We start from the raw sequence: 19,602 nt of genomic DNA on the forward strand, positions 1-19,602 counted from the left end.
AAGGTTACCAGGTACATTAGGGCAAAATGTCGTACCAAGCATCTCTAGATTATCGTATTTTCGTTTCAATATGATTGTATTTCACCTATTCCAAAAGTCTTGTATAGCTGATAGTCAAAAGGTAAATAGAAATAGTGTTATAACTGCTATGCATTCCTATAGTCAACATAAAACTGTAAATTGAAAATAGAGATATTGCCATATTTATATTTACCAAATCCCCTTGCTATAATACTGTCATATGTATATATACCAAATTCTTATTCATTACCGTGGTATCACCAATGGAAACCATAATATTATCGTCATTGTCAACAGTGATTTGCCTAACCTTTCCTTTAATACTTATTCTAAAAGTGTTAAATATTTGTGATTTACACTACTAGAAAACCTGCTACAATGTCTGTCATAGTTCACGTCACAACTAGCCTCTCTCTGGGTGCCTACTAAATTTAGCCAAGTTTCCCGTTCAATTTCTTTGATTTACTCTGATAAGTGCCTTAATTATCCACATTAGACATAACTGCATATTTTTGTCAATTAAGCCGTGGTTTCAAATAGCTATTTCCAAAATACGATCCATACCAGATACTTTGGTAAGATTTTATCGACGAAAATTGAATAGACAGGGCCCTGAAATGCACAGTAGTCAAGCCAAGCTCATGCTAAGAAACCTTGCTACATTATGGGTGCGTTTAGCTTGTCTCGTATGTAAATAAACTATTTTTTAAGTGAAAAATGTACTTGCTCAAACTCTATATTCCTCCCAACCTCTTTAAGACCCAGTGATACTTTTATCTGGTGAGAATATAAACTTCAAAAAACATGTAAAAATTGTATCTCGTCAATGCATATGAATCCTTCAAGTTGACTGAACGCTTCCCGAACCATTATAAATATATCAATACAAAATAATTAAACATATTCTACCAATATCCCCAGTTTTGTAACCTCGTGGACCAACTGAGGACGAACAGGAGCTCGCGAAATTTGAACCGGAACGAAATCAAGGAATTACCAATATTTAAAGCGATTTTCTTTTAATTTTTTTTTAATCGTTTCGTGACGCCCTTGAATAGTACGACGCATCCAAGCCGAACATGCGAACACAATTTTTAACATAGGCTTTATTTTCGTTACTGGAAACATTGTTCATGAATAGCTCCCCGCTATTTCCTGAGAGTTAATGCGTTTTTGGATCTACGGCAGCTAATAATCTTACTCCAAAATCTCCAAAGAATTTTATTCATATCAGCCATATTTAACTGCACTGACATTAGGGAACCTGACAATGCCTTTCCTGTCAAAATTATATTTCGGTCAGAATTTCTGTGCAAGAGACCCCTCAATTATTAACTCAACCACTCTCCCCACACCCTCTCTTTATTCTTTATGGCACCTAGTTCCTGTCTCAGCTTCGCTGTTCTTGAGAAGCTGCCATATGATCACTCATTTACCAGAAGAAAATTATGTAACTCTTCACATAATCAACTAAATCATTTACGAGCTTAAGTGCTGCACCAAACAGGAACCGAGATCAACAGAAATTATCCACGAGGGCAATAAATTTTGCTTGTTTCATGTGAATAGATTTAATCGACAGAAAATATAATAATAATAATAATAATAATAATAATAATAATAATAATAATAATAATAAATAATACAATGCGCAACTGGAATACAATACTTACAAGCTCTGGAATAAGACTAGCAGAGGTTAATATCAGGAGAGGGATCTTCCAGGGCGACTCACTGTCCCCACTACTCTTCGTAGTAGCCATGATTCCCTTGACAAAAGTACTACAGAAGATGGATGCCGGGTACCAACTCAAGAAAAGAGGCAACAGAATCAACCATCTGATGTTCATGGACGACATCAAGCTGTATGGTAAGAGCATCAAGGAAATAGATACCCTAATCCAGACTGTAAGGATTGTATCTGGGGACATCAGGATGGAGTTTGGAATAGAAAAATGCGCCTTAGTCAACATACAAAAAGGCCAAATGTAACGAGAACTTGGGATAAAAGCTACAGATGGGAGCAACATCAAACACATAGATGAGACAGGATACAAATACCTGGGAATAATGGAAGGAGGATATAAAACACCAAGAGATGGACACAATCATAAAAGAATATATACAGAGACAAAAGGCTACACTCAAGTCGAAACTCAATGCCGGAAATATGATGAAAGCCATAAACACATGGGCAGTGCCAGTAATCAGATACAGCGCAGGAATAGTGGAATGGACGAAGGCAGAACTCCGCAGCATAGATCAGAAAACCAGGAAACATATGACAATACACAAAGCACTACCCAAGAGCAAATACGGACAGACTATACATAACACGAAAGGAAGGAGGGAGAGGACTACTCAGTATAGAGGACTGCGTCAACATCGAAAACAGAGCACTGGGGCAATATCTGAAAACCAGTGAAGACGAGTGGCTAAAGAGTGCATGGGTAGAAGGACTAATAAAAGCAGACGAAGACCCAGAAAAAATATACAGAGACAGGAGAAAGACAGAAAGAACAGAGGACTGGCACAACAAACCAATGCACGGACAATACATGAGACAGACTAAAGAACTAGCCAGCGATGACAATTGGCAATGGCTACAGAGGGGAGAGCTAAAGAAGGAAACTGAAGGAATGATAACAGCTGGCCACAAGATCAGGCCCTAAGAACCAGATATGTTCAAAGTACGATAGACGGAAATAACATCTCTCCCATATGTAGGAAGTGCAATACGAAAAGTGAAACCATAAACCACATAGCAAGTGAATGCCCGGCACTTGCACAGAACCAGTACAAAAAGAGGCATGATTCAGTAGCAAAAGCCCTCCACTGGAGCCTGTGCAAGAAACATCAGCTACCTTGCAGTAATAAGTGGTACGAGCACCAACCTGAAGGAGTGTAGAAAACGATCACGCAAAGATCCTCTGGGACTATGGTATCAGAAACGGATAGGGTGATACGTGCAAACAGACCAGACGTGACGTTGATTGACAAGGTCAAGAAGAAAGTATCACTCATTGATGTCGCAATACCATGGGACACCAGAGTTGAAGAGAAAGAGAGGGAAAAATTGGATAAGTATCAAGATCTGAAATAGAAATAAGAAAGGATATGGGATATGCCAGTGGAAATCGTACCCATAATCATAGGAGCACTAGGCACGATCCCAAGATCCCTGAAAAGGAATCTAGAAAAACTAGAGGCTGAAGTAGCTCCGGGCCTCATGCAGAAGAGTGTGATCATAGAAACGGCACATAGTAGAAGAGTGATGGACTCCTAAGGAGGCAGGATGCAACCCGGAACCCCACACTATAATAATAATAATAATAATAAATAATAATAATAATAATAATAATAATAATAATAATAATAAGTAATAATTAATTCGATCTATCTTCAAATCGAATACGATCTTTAATCATCTTAGGCACCTTAAGTTACTAAAAGGCTTCTTAAACTAATGAAAACATGAAATACACTACTACGAAATAAATCATTCCCCACAAAATTGGAGTACTTATCTACTATATCTTCAAAGCTTACAGGTTTCTAAAGGTATACCATTTTATATTCTTTTAGTTTTTTAGATCCAAATTACCAGGATATTCATCATAAGATGTATGTAGGGTTATTTGCACTCCCGTATTTTCTTTAGTTCCTTATTTCTCCTTATTGACATCCTGGAATAAAACCACTTATACAAAAATCAACAATCTCGGATGTCAAAAATAATATATACTAGTATATACTAGTATATACCTCTATCAGCCACATCGAAACACAACCATTAAAATACACAATATATATAAATAAATATATACATATACATATTTGTGTGCGTGCGCATTCTCCTGCTTGCACTCACCTGTAGCAGATGGTAGAAGATCCCTGCTGACGAAGGCCACTGCTGGGTGACGCCACGAGATGGAAAGGTCTCTTAAGGAACACTAGCAGAACTTCTTTTGTGCAGAACTTTCTGCTCTACGTCACTAGGTCCGAATACATTCCCCTCTCTGTATCCTAATGTACGTTGTGATGATACTACCATCACTACGATCAGCATGACAATGATACCCTGGAAGTGAGATGAAATGATGAAAGGATTATTTGTTGATGGAATCAGCCAACAGGAGAAAAATTAACCATAATTTATATTATACATTATTACTCACCATGCTTACACCTTATATATATGTGCGTGCATACATACATACATACATACATAATATCATACATACATACATAATATACATACAACTACACACACACATACATATATTATATATATATATATATATATATATATATATATATATATATATATATATATATATAATATATATATATATATATATAAACAAAACTCATAAGGAAAACAAACCTATGCGCCCAATTATTAGCACTGTAGGATCAAAATTGCTTAGAAACTGATCTAAATATCTTACTAAACTGTTATCCCCGCTACTAGGAACTGTATCTAATTCACACATCCGGAATTCTCTTGATCTTGTGGAAAAATTAAATAACATTGTACTAAACCCTACCGATATTTTTGTCAGTTTTGATGTATGTTCTTTGTTTACAAAGTCCCTATTGACTCTGTGCTAGAATATTTAAGTAATGAACTTGTACTGCATGAATTGCCTATGTCCGTTAGTCACATAATTTCCTTAATTAAGTTATGTATTTGTGATTGCAGATTTATTTTTAATGGAGAATATTACCAACAAATATTTGGTATGGCCATGGGTAACCCTTTATCACCTCTCCTTTCAAACTTATATATGGAATTTTTTGAGAGACAACACCTCCCGAATATCACACTTATCCCCTTAAAATGTACCGATATGTCGATGATATCTTAGTAGTCCTACCTGGTGGTATCGATATCACACTTTATCCCCTTTAAAATTTACCGATATGTGCTGATATCTAGTAGTCCTACCTGGTGGTATACGATGTAAATGATTTACTGTCTAAATTGAATAATTTAGTGCCATCCATAAAATTCACTGTTGAAATTGAAAATAACAATGTCATCCCTTTCCTAGATGTATTAATACATAGAGAATCTTTCCAATGCAAATTCAGTATTTATAGAAAACCCACAAATAATTTAATATGTGTACATTTTTTATTTTGGCCACCATCTTAATATTAAAATTTAAATTTTTTCTTCTATGTTCCTACACGCTTTGCGTATCACGAGTCCACAATATCTGGACCAAGAAATAGAATACATAAAAAAGATAGGAAACGATCTCTGCTACCCACCTCATTTAATTGATTTATGTTATCAAAAAGCTCACAAAAAGTTTTATAATGTTGCTATTAATGAAAAAGAAATGCCTAAAAATGTACTCCAGCCTTACCTTATTTTCGTGGATTTGAAAGCCTTAAAATCAATATTTAAATAGTTTAATGTTAATGTAGTGTTCTCTTATAACAATGCCATTAAAGATATGCTAATTAAGAATAGTCCCGTAACAAATAACATCATTTACAAAATTCCTTGTAAGGATTGCCCATCGTTTTACGTTGGTCAGTCAAGTAAAAATTTATGTGTACGGATTAAGCAGCATATGTATTCAGTTAGAACAGCCCAGACTTCAAGTGCACTGTTTATCCATCTGAGTGAAAAATCTCATTGTATTAATTGGGGTGATACCTCGGTAATTGCTAGATCTAATGATTATGTTTCAAGAAATTTACTGGAATCGGCAATTATACAAATCACTAATAAAAACAACCTAAATCTTAGTCTGGGAATGTACCATTTGGACCCATATATTTGTAAGATGTTTATGAAGGACCTTAAAATAAATGAACAACTAATAAATTAGTCCCACAAGTATATAGATTATTCTTTCTTTCTTTCTCTCTCTCTCTCTCTCTCTCTCTCTCTCTCTCTCTCTCTCTCTCTCTCTGGTTCGATATTTTCTCTCCCTCTTTCTCTTGCTCGATATATATATATATATTTATATTTTCTTTCGTCTTTTCATTAATAATAAATTTTTTTGGGGAAAAATTTGTGTAAAAATTCATGATATTAAATTGTATATGCTCCCGTGTTTTTTCAAATTGTACTGTTTTCTGGGAAAATCACTTGTTTACTGTGTGTATCCTTCAAGGTGTGGCTTCCCTCAGGCAGCTCCTCCCTTCTGTAGAGTGAAAATCGCCCTTATTGTTTGCTAATCTTGTAGTGTCAGTGTGTATATTAAGCTTTCTTTTGACTATGTTCTCTGTAAAATCAGTTTGCCTCAGTAAAGGGTCCGAACAGGACCGAAAGTACTTGGCTATCTCGCTTTTTCATTTTTTCCTTTGTGGCAAAAAACCTTTATTTATACATAGCATCACGTTTTATATACTTCGTGATCAAGTTATTCATATATATATATATATATATATATATATATATATATATATATATATATAAATATATAAATATTTTATATATATATATATATATGTGTGTGTGTGTGTAGTATATATTTTTACATAGAACATTGTGCATTTTCCTAACACAGTGGCTGAAGAGCAAAAACGACAGAAGTCACTGCCAAACGCGTAATGTACCTCTTGAATCTTGGGAGGAGCACCGAGGCAAAAAAAAAAAAAAAAAAAAACTTCCCCAAAAATTAGATGCTCTATACATTGGCCCCAAACGGCTCATCGGTAACATGTTACACCCTGTGTAACTGAGGTCTTTCCCGTAACCCTTCTAGTACTTTAAAGAAACTAACGCCCAATTTAAACGTTTTTCGTGCCATTTATCGAACACTTTGCAGGCATTCTGCTACTTATCCAAAACACTACTTCCGAATCTTACACTATTTTTCGCAGAACTACCGTCCTCTCTTCTTTCCTCAGGACAATAAACCGTCTGTTTCAAAGACTGGTCCACCCTTTCAACCACTCAACGCCTTTCAAAGGAATCCATTGCTGCCTTTGTACTTAAATCAACTAGCACCGCTATTTCAAATTCTCAAAAAATAAGCGAGGGAGAGACAGACTTTCCCTAGATTTTTCTATATCCCATTCTTTTCCATTCCTGGAACAAGAATATATATATATATGTATATATGTATATATATATATATATATATATATATATATATATATATGCACACATATATATAATATATCTATATATATATATATATATATATATATATATATATATATATATATATATATATATATAAAAGTATCTTAGTTTACCAGACCACTGAGCTGATCAACGGCACTCCTAGGGCTGGCCCGAAGGATTAGATATTTTTACGTGACTAGGAACCTATTGGTTACCTAGCTTATTGTAGGATCAGAACCACATCATATCGAGAAATGAATTTCTGTCACCAGAGCCGAGAATCGAACTTCGGACCACCGGATTAGTAGCCGAGCGCGAAATCCACTCGTCCAACGTGTAACTATATATATATATATATATATTATTTATAACGAGGAAAAAATCTCTAACGAGGTCAATTGACATTCGTTTAAACAAATGAAACGTAGCCTACCTTTTTTCTGTTGAATGCCATCTCTGGAGTTGCTGAAAATAAGTTTCAAACTAGGCTAATGTAAACTCTTGTTGTTTACAAAAATACTACTTTTTATTCCCAAAATTAGCTACATGAAAATGGAATTAAATTAATTAAGCATGACCCAAAAAGAAACGTTAAGCTATCATATTCCTCTCAAAATCATATTTAAGAAAGTACCCCCTTTTCCCCTAAATGTCCAAACATTCTTAGTTTATTAATAGTCCAAATTAGTCTAGAGAAAACCCATAAGGTGTCTTCGAATCCATCTTGTCCAACGGACCTGCAACACCTCTACACCTCCACACTCTATCAATCAAATTCAGGGAGTCCCCCTTTGCAACTTTTCTCATAGATTATATGTCATTTTCTGTTCATTACGAACACACACACTCACCAATTGGCGCACAAGATGCATGCACGCTACATGCATGAAACTCGTGATCTTCGGAATGCGCCACTGACCCCAATTGTGCGCCAGTAAGGTTTCCTGTTTGTTTTTTTAATTTCAGCATCTTCGAGGAATCCAGCGTTTTGCATCTGTCTCTAACCGGCAAGAGCTAAGGTTATCAACCCGACATCTAATATTATAGATTGTTACTAGTGCCCTTTAAAATATATATATGTATATATATATATATATATATATATATATATATATATATATATATATATATCTATATATATATATATATATATATATATATATATATATATATATATATATATATATATATCTTGGGAGTAGACCCTCTTTAAACAAGTCTTGTTGAAAAGGATTGCTGCATCAGCTCCATTAATTTTGTATATAGTCTTCTCTATTTTCCTTATTAAGGATTTCTCGATGTTGCTGAAACTGGCAAGCAACGTGCCAAAGGGGATCGTCAAATCCAGTGTAGTCATGTTGAATTATCTTTGTTATTATCTATATACAGATATTTCTGCTACAAGTTTCTCTCTCTCTCTCTCTCATCATCAGTCAGCTCCTCTTCATCCTCTTCTCTCTGCTCCTCTCTCTCTCTCTCTCTCTGACGTTTCGCCCATATCTGCCAGGGCATGGTCACAGCGCTGGTTGCTGGAGAGAAGACGTATTTATATTATATAGTATATATATATATATATATATTATATATAAGTATAATATATATATATATTATATTTATATATATATTATATATACTATAATATATCTAAAAAATATATAGTAATATTCACATATAGTAATAAAATGGAAATCAGGATGATGGAGCAGTCAATGTTGACATGGATGATGGAAGAATGGCAACAGCTGATTTGATTACATAACTGGGAGTATGCATAGCTTCTCCTTCCTGGAAGTGAGGTGTGGATGTTGTATACTATAAAAGAAAAAAGAAAAGATTCTGAGATGAACCAGGTAAGATGTGTTCATCTACGTATAACTGTCGAAATAGTTCTGTAAAAAACTGGATCAGAGAGTACAGTATAATGTTGGCGTTAATGTGGAAAGAAAGTGTGTACGATAGGTTCCTAAATTTGCATATGGTTTCGGAAGTTTTAAGGGGAAGGAGTAAAGCAAGACATATCTGGGACTGCACACATTCCGTGAAAATAATGTATTGTTGGAAAGTATGGGCCTCAACAAAAAGTGGAATCCATAGCGCGTTGCAAGACAGCTGAATGACAGTGAGTACTGGGGTTCAAAGTACTCTGATGGGCTTTTCCCGAAAGGCATTTCGAGTTTCTCTCTCTCTCCTCTCTCTCTCTCTCTCTCTCTCTCTCTCCTCTCTCTCTAATATATATATATATATATATATATATATATATATATATATATATATATATATATATATATATATATATATATTATTAAGATCTCGACTCTCGAGATCGACAAGGTTCTTAAAAAATAATAACAATTGGGCTGTAATGACTGACGACAGGTGACAAACAAAGGAGGGAGGAGCATAACAAAACTAAAAAGTTACCTTAAACTTAATTTATTTACAAGATTTAAATACATAATGTACATTGAGTCAAGGTTCTGGGTGGCAGAAACACACAAAAATTATAAGCTAACAATATGTAAAACCAGTTTAAGAATCAATAAAATACACCCTTCAATAACAAAGCCATGAAAAATCACAATCTAAACAATAAAAAGAATAATCACAAAATAGGCTGAATAAGGGCAATAACAATCTTTAAATATAATAAATAGAAATAGGCAGCGTAATACATAACTAAAATTGACACTGAAGCAGCATAATGATACTAAGAGCAAAACGGGTACTCTTCCTCAAACAATGAGGACAACAGTCCAATGCCGGACGATCAAGATAGAGCCGATACGACAACCACCTCGTCCTTGGAGACAATATGGACATCCTCCTCGAATGCTGGACGATCAAGACAGAGTTGATGCAACAACCATCTCGTCCTCAGATGCAGTATGGAGGTCCTCCTCGACCACTGGACGATCAAGACAGGGTTAATGCAACACACAAACTCGTCCTCAGATACTCTCCGCTGCTCTGCTGCCAAGACTCTGCCTCTCTGAACCTGACTGGTCGTTCTGGCCCTCCAGAACCCCCCCTCCTGACTGACGAAGTTTGGACGCCATCCAACAGACGTCAACTCGCCAGCAATTAACCCTCTTACGCCGGGGGCCCGGTAAAAAATCAAAACGTCTCCCGTATGCCGGGCCTGGTTTGGTGAGTGAGCGCGGAAGTGGAAAAAATAATTTTTTCAAAAATTTACAGCGCGCGTACTTTTTGAAGATTAAGAGTTCATTTTTTGCTCCTTTTTTTGTCATTGCCTGAAGTTTAGAATGCAATCATAGCAAAGAAATGAAAAATAATATCATTATCATATATAAATAATGCGATATATGGTAGCGAAAAAAAAAAAATTCATACATATTGTATTCAATCGCGCTGTGCGCCAAACGGTTAGAGGTAACAAGTTACTTTTTTTTTTCGTTGTAATGTGCACTAAATTGCGATCATTTTGATATATAACACATTGTAAAAACGATAAAAGCAAACACAAGAAAATATTATCACAAAATGATGCATGAATTCGTAGCGCGCGGATGTAAAAAATAATTTTTTTAAAAAATTCACCATAAATCGAATATTTGTTATAGAGACTTGCAATTTGTTTCGAAATGAAGGAAAATGATTGAATATTACGATACTGTAAGAGTTTTTAGCTTACAAATGCAGTTTTTTACCATTTCGAACGAGTTAAAGTTGACCGAATGTCGAATTTTTGTTAAAAGTTTTTTTTTATATGCAAATATAAAAAAAATGAGAAATGCTACAACCTTCCAATAATTTTTGTTATATTGTGCATGTTTTTGCGCACATTTTCATATATAAAAACTTTAAAAAAAGCGTAAATATGAAAAGGCTCAAATATTAGGAGAATGTGACCTACGCGTTCCGAGATTTTCGGCCGAGAATCGGCGCGCGGACGGAATAAAAATATTTTTTTCAAATATTCACCATAAATCGAGATATTGTTCTAGAGACTTGCAATATGTTTTAAAATGAAGATAAATGATTGAATATTACTAGACTGTAAGATTTTTATGTTATAAATGCGTTTTTTTTTACCTTTTCGGTTGAGTCAAAAGTTGACCGATCGTAGTTTTTTTTCGTACTTATCGTACTTTATATGCAAATATAAAAAAAATGAGAAATGCTACAACCTTCCAATAATTTTTGTTATATTGTGCATGTTTTTTGCGCACATTTTCATATATAAAAACTTTAAAAAAAGCGTAATATGAAAAGGCACAAATATTAGGAGAATGTGACCTACGCGTTTCCGAGATTTTCGGCCGAGAATCGGCGCGCGGACGGAATAAAAATATTTTTTTCAAATATTCACCATAAATCGAGATATTGTTGTAGAGACTTGCAATATGTTTTAAAATGAAGATAAATGATTGAATATTACGAGACTGTAATGTTTTTTATGTTATAAATGCGTTTTTTGACCTTTTCGGTTGAGTCAAAGTTGACCGATCGTAGTTTTTTTTTTCGTACTTATCGTACTTTATATGCAAATATTTCAAAAAATGATAAATGCTACAACCTTCCAATAATTTTTGTTATATTGTGCATGTTTTTGCGGCACATTTCATATATAAAACTTTTAAACAAAGCTTCATATGAAAAGGCACAAATATTAGGAGAATGTGACCTACGCGTTCCGAGGGATTTTCGGCCGAAGAATCGGCGCGCGGACGGAATAAAAAATAAAAATTTTTTATTTTTTTCAAACAATATTCACCATAAATCGAGATATGTTGTAGAGACTTGCAATATGTTTTAAAATGAAGATAAATGATTGAATATTACGAGACTGTAAGATTTTTTTATGTTATATATGCGTTTTTTTACCTTTTCGGTTGAGTCAAAAGTTGACCGATCGTAGTTTTTTTCGTACTTATCGTACTTTATATGCAAAATATTTCAAAAATGATAAATGCAATACAACCTCAATATTTTTTGTTATATTGTGCATGTTTTTGCGCACATTTCCATATATAAACCTTTAAAAAAAGCGTAATATGGAAAAGGCAACAAATATTAGGAGAATGTGACCTACGCGTTTCCGAGATTTTCGGCCGAAATCGTCGCGCGGAGGGGAAAAAATTATTTTTTTCATAAATTCACCATTAATCGATATTGTTCTAGAGACTTGCAATATGTTTTTAAAATGAAGATAAATGATTGAATATTACTAGACTGTAAGATTTTTATGTTATAAATGCGTTTTTTTTTACCTTTTCGGTTGAGTCAAAGTGACGATCGTAGTTTTTTTTCGTTTACGTACTTATCGTACTTTATATGCAAATATTTCAAATGATAAATGCTACAACCTTCCAATATTTTTTGTTATATTGTGCATGTTTTGCGCACATTTCCATATATAAACCTTTAAAAAAAAAAAAAAGCGTAATATGAAAAGGCACAAATATTAGGAGATGTGACCTACGCGTTTTCCGAGATTTTCGGCCGAAAATCGTCGCGCGGAGGGGAAAAAAATTATTTTTTTTCAAAAATTCACCCATAAATCGAAAAAATCACCAAAAATCGACCATAATTCCGAGATATTGTTCTAGAGACTTGCAATATGTTTTAAAATTAAGATAAATGATTGAATATTACTAGACTGTAAGATTTTTATGTTATAAATGCGTTTTTTTACCTTTTCGGTTGAGTCAAAGTTGACCGATCGTAGTTTTTTTCGTACTTATCGTACTTTATATGCAAATATTTCAAAAATGATAAATGCTACAACCTTCCAATATTTTTTGTTATATTGTGCATGTTTTTGCGCACATTTCCATATATAAAAACTATAAAATAAGCGTAATATGAAAAGGCACAAATATTAGGAGAATGTGACCTACGCGTTTTCCGAGATTTTCGGCCGAGAATCGGCGCGCGGACGGAATAAAAATATTTTTTTCAAATATTCACCATAAATCGAGATATTGTTCTAGAGACTTGCAATATGTTTTAAAATGAAGATAAATGATTGAATATTACTAGACTGTAAGTAATTTGCTTACCCCCAAAAAAAATATTTATAATATATATATATATATATATATATATATATATATATATATATATATATATATATATATATAATATATATACGTATATATATAATTTTTTTTATACGTAAAATATATATATTACATTTCTTCGATTCTGGTACCAATACATAAATAAAAGGAATGCAGGTGACACGTTCTCTTTTCGCATTACAATGAAATGTCTTATTATTATTTTATCATGCACCACATTCAGAATATAAATATGTATAATGCCATAATAATAATGAAATGCGAAGTTGAAATACCTGACCCCCTTGGAAGGTTGCTCGTCTTACATGTTCCCTCAGGGCAGCTTCTCGTTGGAGGGATACGATCCAGCTGTCTACCTTTGGCAAACAAAGCCTTTCGTAATTCATTGACTTTTGACACTCACTGGTGCGATCATACAGTAGGACAACATAACGTTGCACCAGTTGGAAATCATCATCTGATATATCTCCAATAGGCTTTGAGAGGTTTACAAAGGCTTCTGTTGCTGGGATAGGCGCGGTTCCGTGCGCCCTCCCTTGACCGCCGCTGAGTCGCACTCCAATACAAGGCCACACTGTGGTATTTGCGGTCACACTCCCCGAACCTGCCATAGATACAGCAAGTACCACCACATCTGTATCCACAGTTCGTATAAGAACTGTCTTATGGCCCTGTTGAGCACAGTGTTGGGCATGCAGAAGTAGCCTGGTGTCAGCCTCCTCATGATTACTTGGATAGAGGGTGTTGGGCGTGTTTTCTCCAACATCAGGCACAACTTCAGTGTCCAGTGTGCTGTATACAGTTTTACCCGGGAACGGATGATCGGCAATATATTTGGCCAAGAAATGGTACAAATCTGTTTTGTTATCTTCTACACGCAAAAAACTCTGCCAGTTAGTTGGAATAGGTGTTCCCGCTTGGACTTGTATGCGACTTCCTGACCCTCCCTCTTTTCTGTCTTGCAAAACTCTTGAGACTTTCCTTGGGAATATCTGTCCCAAACAATGTCCAGTCGACTTGCTACCTCAAGGTTCTTCTGTATGTATGGCAGGAAAACTTGGTCTGCGTACTCTACAAAGGTTGCACAGCCTTTTGGTGCCAGCATGTTTACCACAACTGAACCGTCTAAGATTTTCGCAGTTGAAGAAGGAATTTCATGTATGGCAGAGGTTTGCTGATGCAGGCATCCGATGAGATCAGACTTGGTACATGCCCTTAATACTCCCATATCAGACAGAGCAGGTGGGACAGCCTGGTTTTCATGTCTGAAAAATTCATCATGTTCCCTTCTGGTGTTTGACAAGCAATGTACATCCGTGAAAATAGCTCAACATTGCTTTTAAGGGCAGATATTTGAAACCTGTTTCTTGAAACTGCCCTGACTCGTTTTTCTCTGGAATAAAGGCACATTATTCTTGGGTATATATCAGTGAGAAATGCTGAGCCTTTTACAAGTCTGTCCTCAACAAAGGTTTCATATTGTGCCTTTCCTATAGTATTGATAGACTGGATAGACAAAAACTACTTCTTTGGGCATGACTTCTTTGGTATCAAGTGCTATGAGGTCTTGGCTTTCTTCATTGAAAGGATTTTCAAGTTTCTGAAAGGTATTTACTATTGCTCTCACATCCTCAGCAAACTTTGCCTGCGTTGATGGTCCTTGATCATGATGCAGACGTACCCTTTCTTGATTTGAAAGCTGGAATGAGTTTCAAACTCCTCAGTGATTCTAACAACCTCTGGTCCTGCAGTAGACCCACTTTTGCATGGCAGCTGAGTTCTCCGTCAGACCTATGATACCGCCATCTCCTTTGATTTTGGCATTCATTTGCTCGTGCGCTTGGTCCAAGGCCATGAGAGAAAACAGGTGATCTGACCTCTGTATCTGTCTTGTAGTATATGAGCATACTCTCGGACCTCTGCGATCAACATTTAGTGACATTGCTTTGATCAAAGGTGCTTCACTCTCATCTTTCTCACAGAAGAAGCATAACTCTGCTTTTGGCATGCTGTCACTGCTTAATCTAAGCTTCTTTTTTGCTGGGCTTGGTTGACAGCCAACCTCCTGCTTTGCTTTCTTTTCTTTAGCCCTCTGTAGCTTCTGGTTGTTGAAAAGGCCTTCACATGACTTGTGAAACTTGGCATCATTTTCTTGTAGCGTTGCTTCAATTCCTTTGCCATTGTCCAGTCTTTTAATGTCGATGTCCAATGGAACACATCCAAGTTGTTCAAATTCATATATATTTTCTGCTAACCTTTTGTAACTACATTCACTGTCTCTTCGTTGTGTTTTACCACCTGGGAGTTTAAGTTTCTCATTTGGGTTCATAACCTGGCATAAAATACATAATGTCCAATCTGTTGAGGGTTTAGCAGTTTTCTGCATGGCAGCTCCTTCCACTGGATCTACTTGCATGCACATTCAGACTTTTTCTATGGTTAAACTGTTAGCAACTACAACTACCACCACCACTAGTCTATATACATGTATGTACAACATTCAGGGCGATTGCTTCATGAAGGGTTGGCTATATAATTGTATTTGATATTTATGCACCTGAAATAAAATGAAACAGGAATTAGATGTTTAAACAGATTGAAAGACATATACAAAAACAGATAGACAGACAGACAGCCAGTCAGAAGGACATATGGATATACAGACAGGATATAAGACAAAGAGATGGATGACACACCTGAAAACATAAAGCACCACCCTTCTATATGGTTTACTCAGGAAATCATGCAAAACCATGAAGTATCTATCATCAATGTATGCACAAAAGTTTAATTTGGAGGCAGCCATATTGAATTTTCAAAATGGCTGCCACATATATTTAATTTTTGAGTTACCTGGAAGACAGGTCACACATTAGAACACAGGTTTGGACACCAAGATCATATTTCCGTCTCTCCTACCAACGAATTTATACATAAAGGTAACTTCAGGGCAGCCATCTTGGATTTCCAAGATGAATGCCACACATGTTGGACTTCTGGTAGCAGCACGTGATAGGACACATTGATCAATATAGGTAAAGCTACTAAAATCTTGTTTCTACCTCGACTTACAACATAAGTTAAATTAGGCATAGGTCTATTTTAGGCGGCCATTTTGAAAAATGTCACTTTTTGGGGTCATGGAGTGCTCAGAATCACTTGTCTCCTCATCTTATTAGAAAGAGCATCAAAAAGTCTTCTAGGAGCCAAATTTTGATAATCTGTTCAAAAAGTGCATGATTTTTTCCTAATCTACTAGACTATAACTAAATAGATGAAGTAAACAAAATCGGCCATATTTTTTTCCTCCATTAAATTTCAGTTTTACAGTTGCCATCGACAGATAAAGTTCCATAATCAGATATCGTCCTTTCAGATTACAGATAAAACAAATATTGATTCAGCAAAATTCAATCATAAATAATATCTTTTTCAAAAGATATTATGGCAACCACATCGATGGAGGACTTCCCGTTGGAATACGACTCTTTCCGGAATAAAATTGTGAACATGCCCCATATTAACGGAAAATATAATATATTTTAATATGCCGAAAATGCAACGTATTTACGAGCTCCATTATAAACCCTTCAAATTAAATTTTTCAGCAGATATGATGACATTTAGTAGCATCTTTATTGCAGTAAACAGCATCATGTCAACACGATATGTATCCACAGGTCCGCTGAACGTAAAATATAATTTCAGGAGCACTTATGCATAAATATTATATTTTATTATGCATAAATGAAATATTTTGAGCAAAATTTTATAATATCTATTTCTTTAATATCTCTTTCATACTACAGAAGGCGACTAAAATAACACACCGTTCACGAAATCTTTCTGCGAGAAAAATTTCGAGGGAGTAAGTGAAGTTATGATAAAAAGGCATGGCAAGAGAGGCAGAAAGGAAAGCATGCGAATTGTGAGATATATGCAGAGGATAAACACCCTTACTTCAAAAGAATAAGTAAGCTGAGAAATGACTCGGTAAAGGAAAGACTCACTGAAACTATATATCTGAAAATATTTGCTCAAAGGGCCTTGGGACCAGCATCCCAATATCCTTAGCTAAGCCTTAATTAAGGATACGACTTTGAAAAAAAATGTAAACAACCCAGAGGAGAGAGAGAGAGAGAGAGAGAGAGAGAGAGAGAGAGAGGCTACATTATTGGCGTAAAAGCATATGCATATAAACATGAAAACGCTTCAATATCAATTAAGAACTTGCCTCTTTCCTGCTCATCTAATGAAACCGGCGTTCAATATGAACAATTCACGAATAGTCCAATTAAAATTCTAAGACCACCCGGCTAATTTAGGGAGCAGCAATAATTTAGTCATTGGGAATCCATTTTATATCATAAGGCACGATGGATGGATGGGCATAAATATATAATGCTTTCATTTCACTTATGAACCTTTGGTCTGGTGACCTGGCATTGGAACCGTTGGGTAATCCAGTATCATATAAAAACATCATAATACTTACACACGCACACATATATACGTATACACACACAAACACGCATTACACACACACCAATATATATATATATATATATATATATATATATATATATATATATATATATATATATATATATATATATTATATATATATATATGTGTGTATGTATAATATATATATATATATATATATATATATATATATATATATACACACTATATATATATATATATATATATATATATATATATATATATATATATATATATATATATATATATACACTTTATATATATATATATATATATATATATATATATATATAAAGTGTGAGTGGTAATTTACCATTTACACACGCATTTTTGCATTGAAAAATTAATCAACAAATAACTCATTGATACTGAATCCCTTTTCATTAATTCTGGGAGCAACTTATATATGGGCAATAATGCCATTATCCAATCGGGTATGAAGAGAAAATCAGGTTTTTCACTTACGAGTCGAAATCTACACAGCTTTACCTATATAGCTGACTGTTATGTACATATGTAGACCTAAACAGTTTATTGTGTACCTGGCAATGTAAGGTATCGAGAGAGTAGAGGGAATTCAGTACGACTGACTAAATGTGGCGTAATATCTGAATTCGGACGGTGTACCATGTTCGAAGTTGCTCTTCCTGAAATATGGAGTGTGTGATGGTAATTGCTTCCTAGCAAAGAAAGATAAAGGAAGGAGAACGCATTTTCGAGAAGTTCGGCAGCAAGGAGGCGTTAGCGCAATGTGTTGGAGGTGCCTGTTATCATGATGGTTCTAGAATCAGCAGGAGTGTTGTGGAACTCGTCGGGACGTGAGAAACGCCGCGATTTCTGATGGAATACCTCGTCTAGATTTCATCTAAGAACTTCCGGAAATCTCGCGAGTCTGTGACGTTCGCCGTAGGCTCCGCCCCCTGAGTGCCGTATAAATACGATGGTCGTAGTAAGAAGGAGAGAGAGATATCGTAGAAGAGACACCTGTTAGTCACAGAGAGATATCCTCAGAAAGAGCCACTAGTCAGAATATCAGTGAAAGATCAGCAGCAGAGATTGTCAGAGAGACTAGAGTAAAAAGGAACCGACGAAGGATCAGAAGAAAAGTTGTTCGGGAGTTGGTTGGATACTGGTCTGGTCATCTTCAGGAGTGGACGAATTATCTCGTGTTATCTCGACGTCGAGCAGACTTCAGAGAAGAAAAGGTCCTGCCAGAGGTTTTGGGGAGTTCCTGCCTTACAAGTAGACCATTTTCTGCAATACGGAGTCAAGAGGACGTCTACAATCACCGTTTTCCTTTTGTGAAGCCACCGCTTTGAATTGCCAAATTGACTAGCAAGTTTTTTAATTGCCTCACTGTTCCCCCAGTTCATGCAGTGTAAGATTCTATCTTTTTATGTAAATAGGAGATACCATTCTGCATTTACCTATGTTAGTAAGCTTGTAAATAAACCTTTGTTGTGTTAGTGTTTCTTTCTATATTCATATCCCCAGTTTCAACTCTTGGTGTTGAAATATTTTTTTTTTTTTTTTTTTTTTTTTTATTTCATATCGAACCTGAAGCGGACCTCTCTCAGAGGCCGTAGCATTGTGGCTACCTTGCTTTGGCTATCAACACTTTAACAGATTGAAACAGGGAAAATATAGAAAGAATCAGGATGAGTGAGATGGTGAAAGAGTTTACTGAGTCGGGTAAGCTACTAGGTCTAGAGGGGAATGATCTCCGTGAGTATGTTGAGAAGAAAGAAAGAGAAAAGTATGAGAGAGATGAAAGAGCAGCTGAGAGGAGAATTAATGAAAATGCAGCAAGAGAGAGAGGCAATGAAATGCAGCAAGAGAGAAGAAGCAATGCAAAATGCAGCAAGAGAGAGAGGCAATGCAATTGCAGCAAGAGAAGAGGCAATGAAATGCAGCAAGAGGAGAAGTAATGAAAAT

The 19,602-nt window shown here is 35.3% G+C and overlaps 2 protein-coding genes across 2 annotated transcripts in view; both read right to left on the bottom strand.

Moving 5' to 3' along the window:
- LOC135225278 (uncharacterized) overlaps nt 1-14,829 on the bottom strand; it is a 42,726-nt gene extending 27,897 nt beyond the window's left edge. The window contains exons 1-3 of the mRNA XM_064264609.1: nt 14,789-14,829; nt 14,273-14,450; nt 13,565-14,153 (exon numbers count right to left, since the gene is read on the bottom strand). Coding sequence (XP_064120679.1) covers nt 13,565-14,153; nt 14,273-14,450; nt 14,789-14,829 — 808 coding nt within the window. The remainder of the gene's footprint in view (nt 1-13,564; nt 14,154-14,272; nt 14,451-14,788) is intronic.
- An 846-nt stretch (nt 14,830-15,675) lies between these two features.
- The window catches only part of LOC135225279 (histidine-rich glycoprotein-like), a 28,425-nt gene continuing 24,498 nt past the window's right edge, over nt 15,676-19,602 (bottom strand). Inside the window, exon 9 of the mRNA XM_064264610.1 lies at nt 15,676-15,718. Within this exon, the coding sequence (XP_064120680.1) occupies nt 15,676-15,718 (43 nt within the window). The remainder of the gene's footprint in view (nt 15,719-19,602) is intronic.

Source organism: Macrobrachium nipponense, chromosome 13 (genome assembly GCF_015104395.2).
Source record: "Macrobrachium nipponense isolate FS-2020 chromosome 13, ASM1510439v2, whole genome shotgun sequence".
Taxonomy (NCBI): domain Eukaryota; kingdom Metazoa; phylum Arthropoda; class Malacostraca; order Decapoda; family Palaemonidae; genus Macrobrachium; species Macrobrachium nipponense.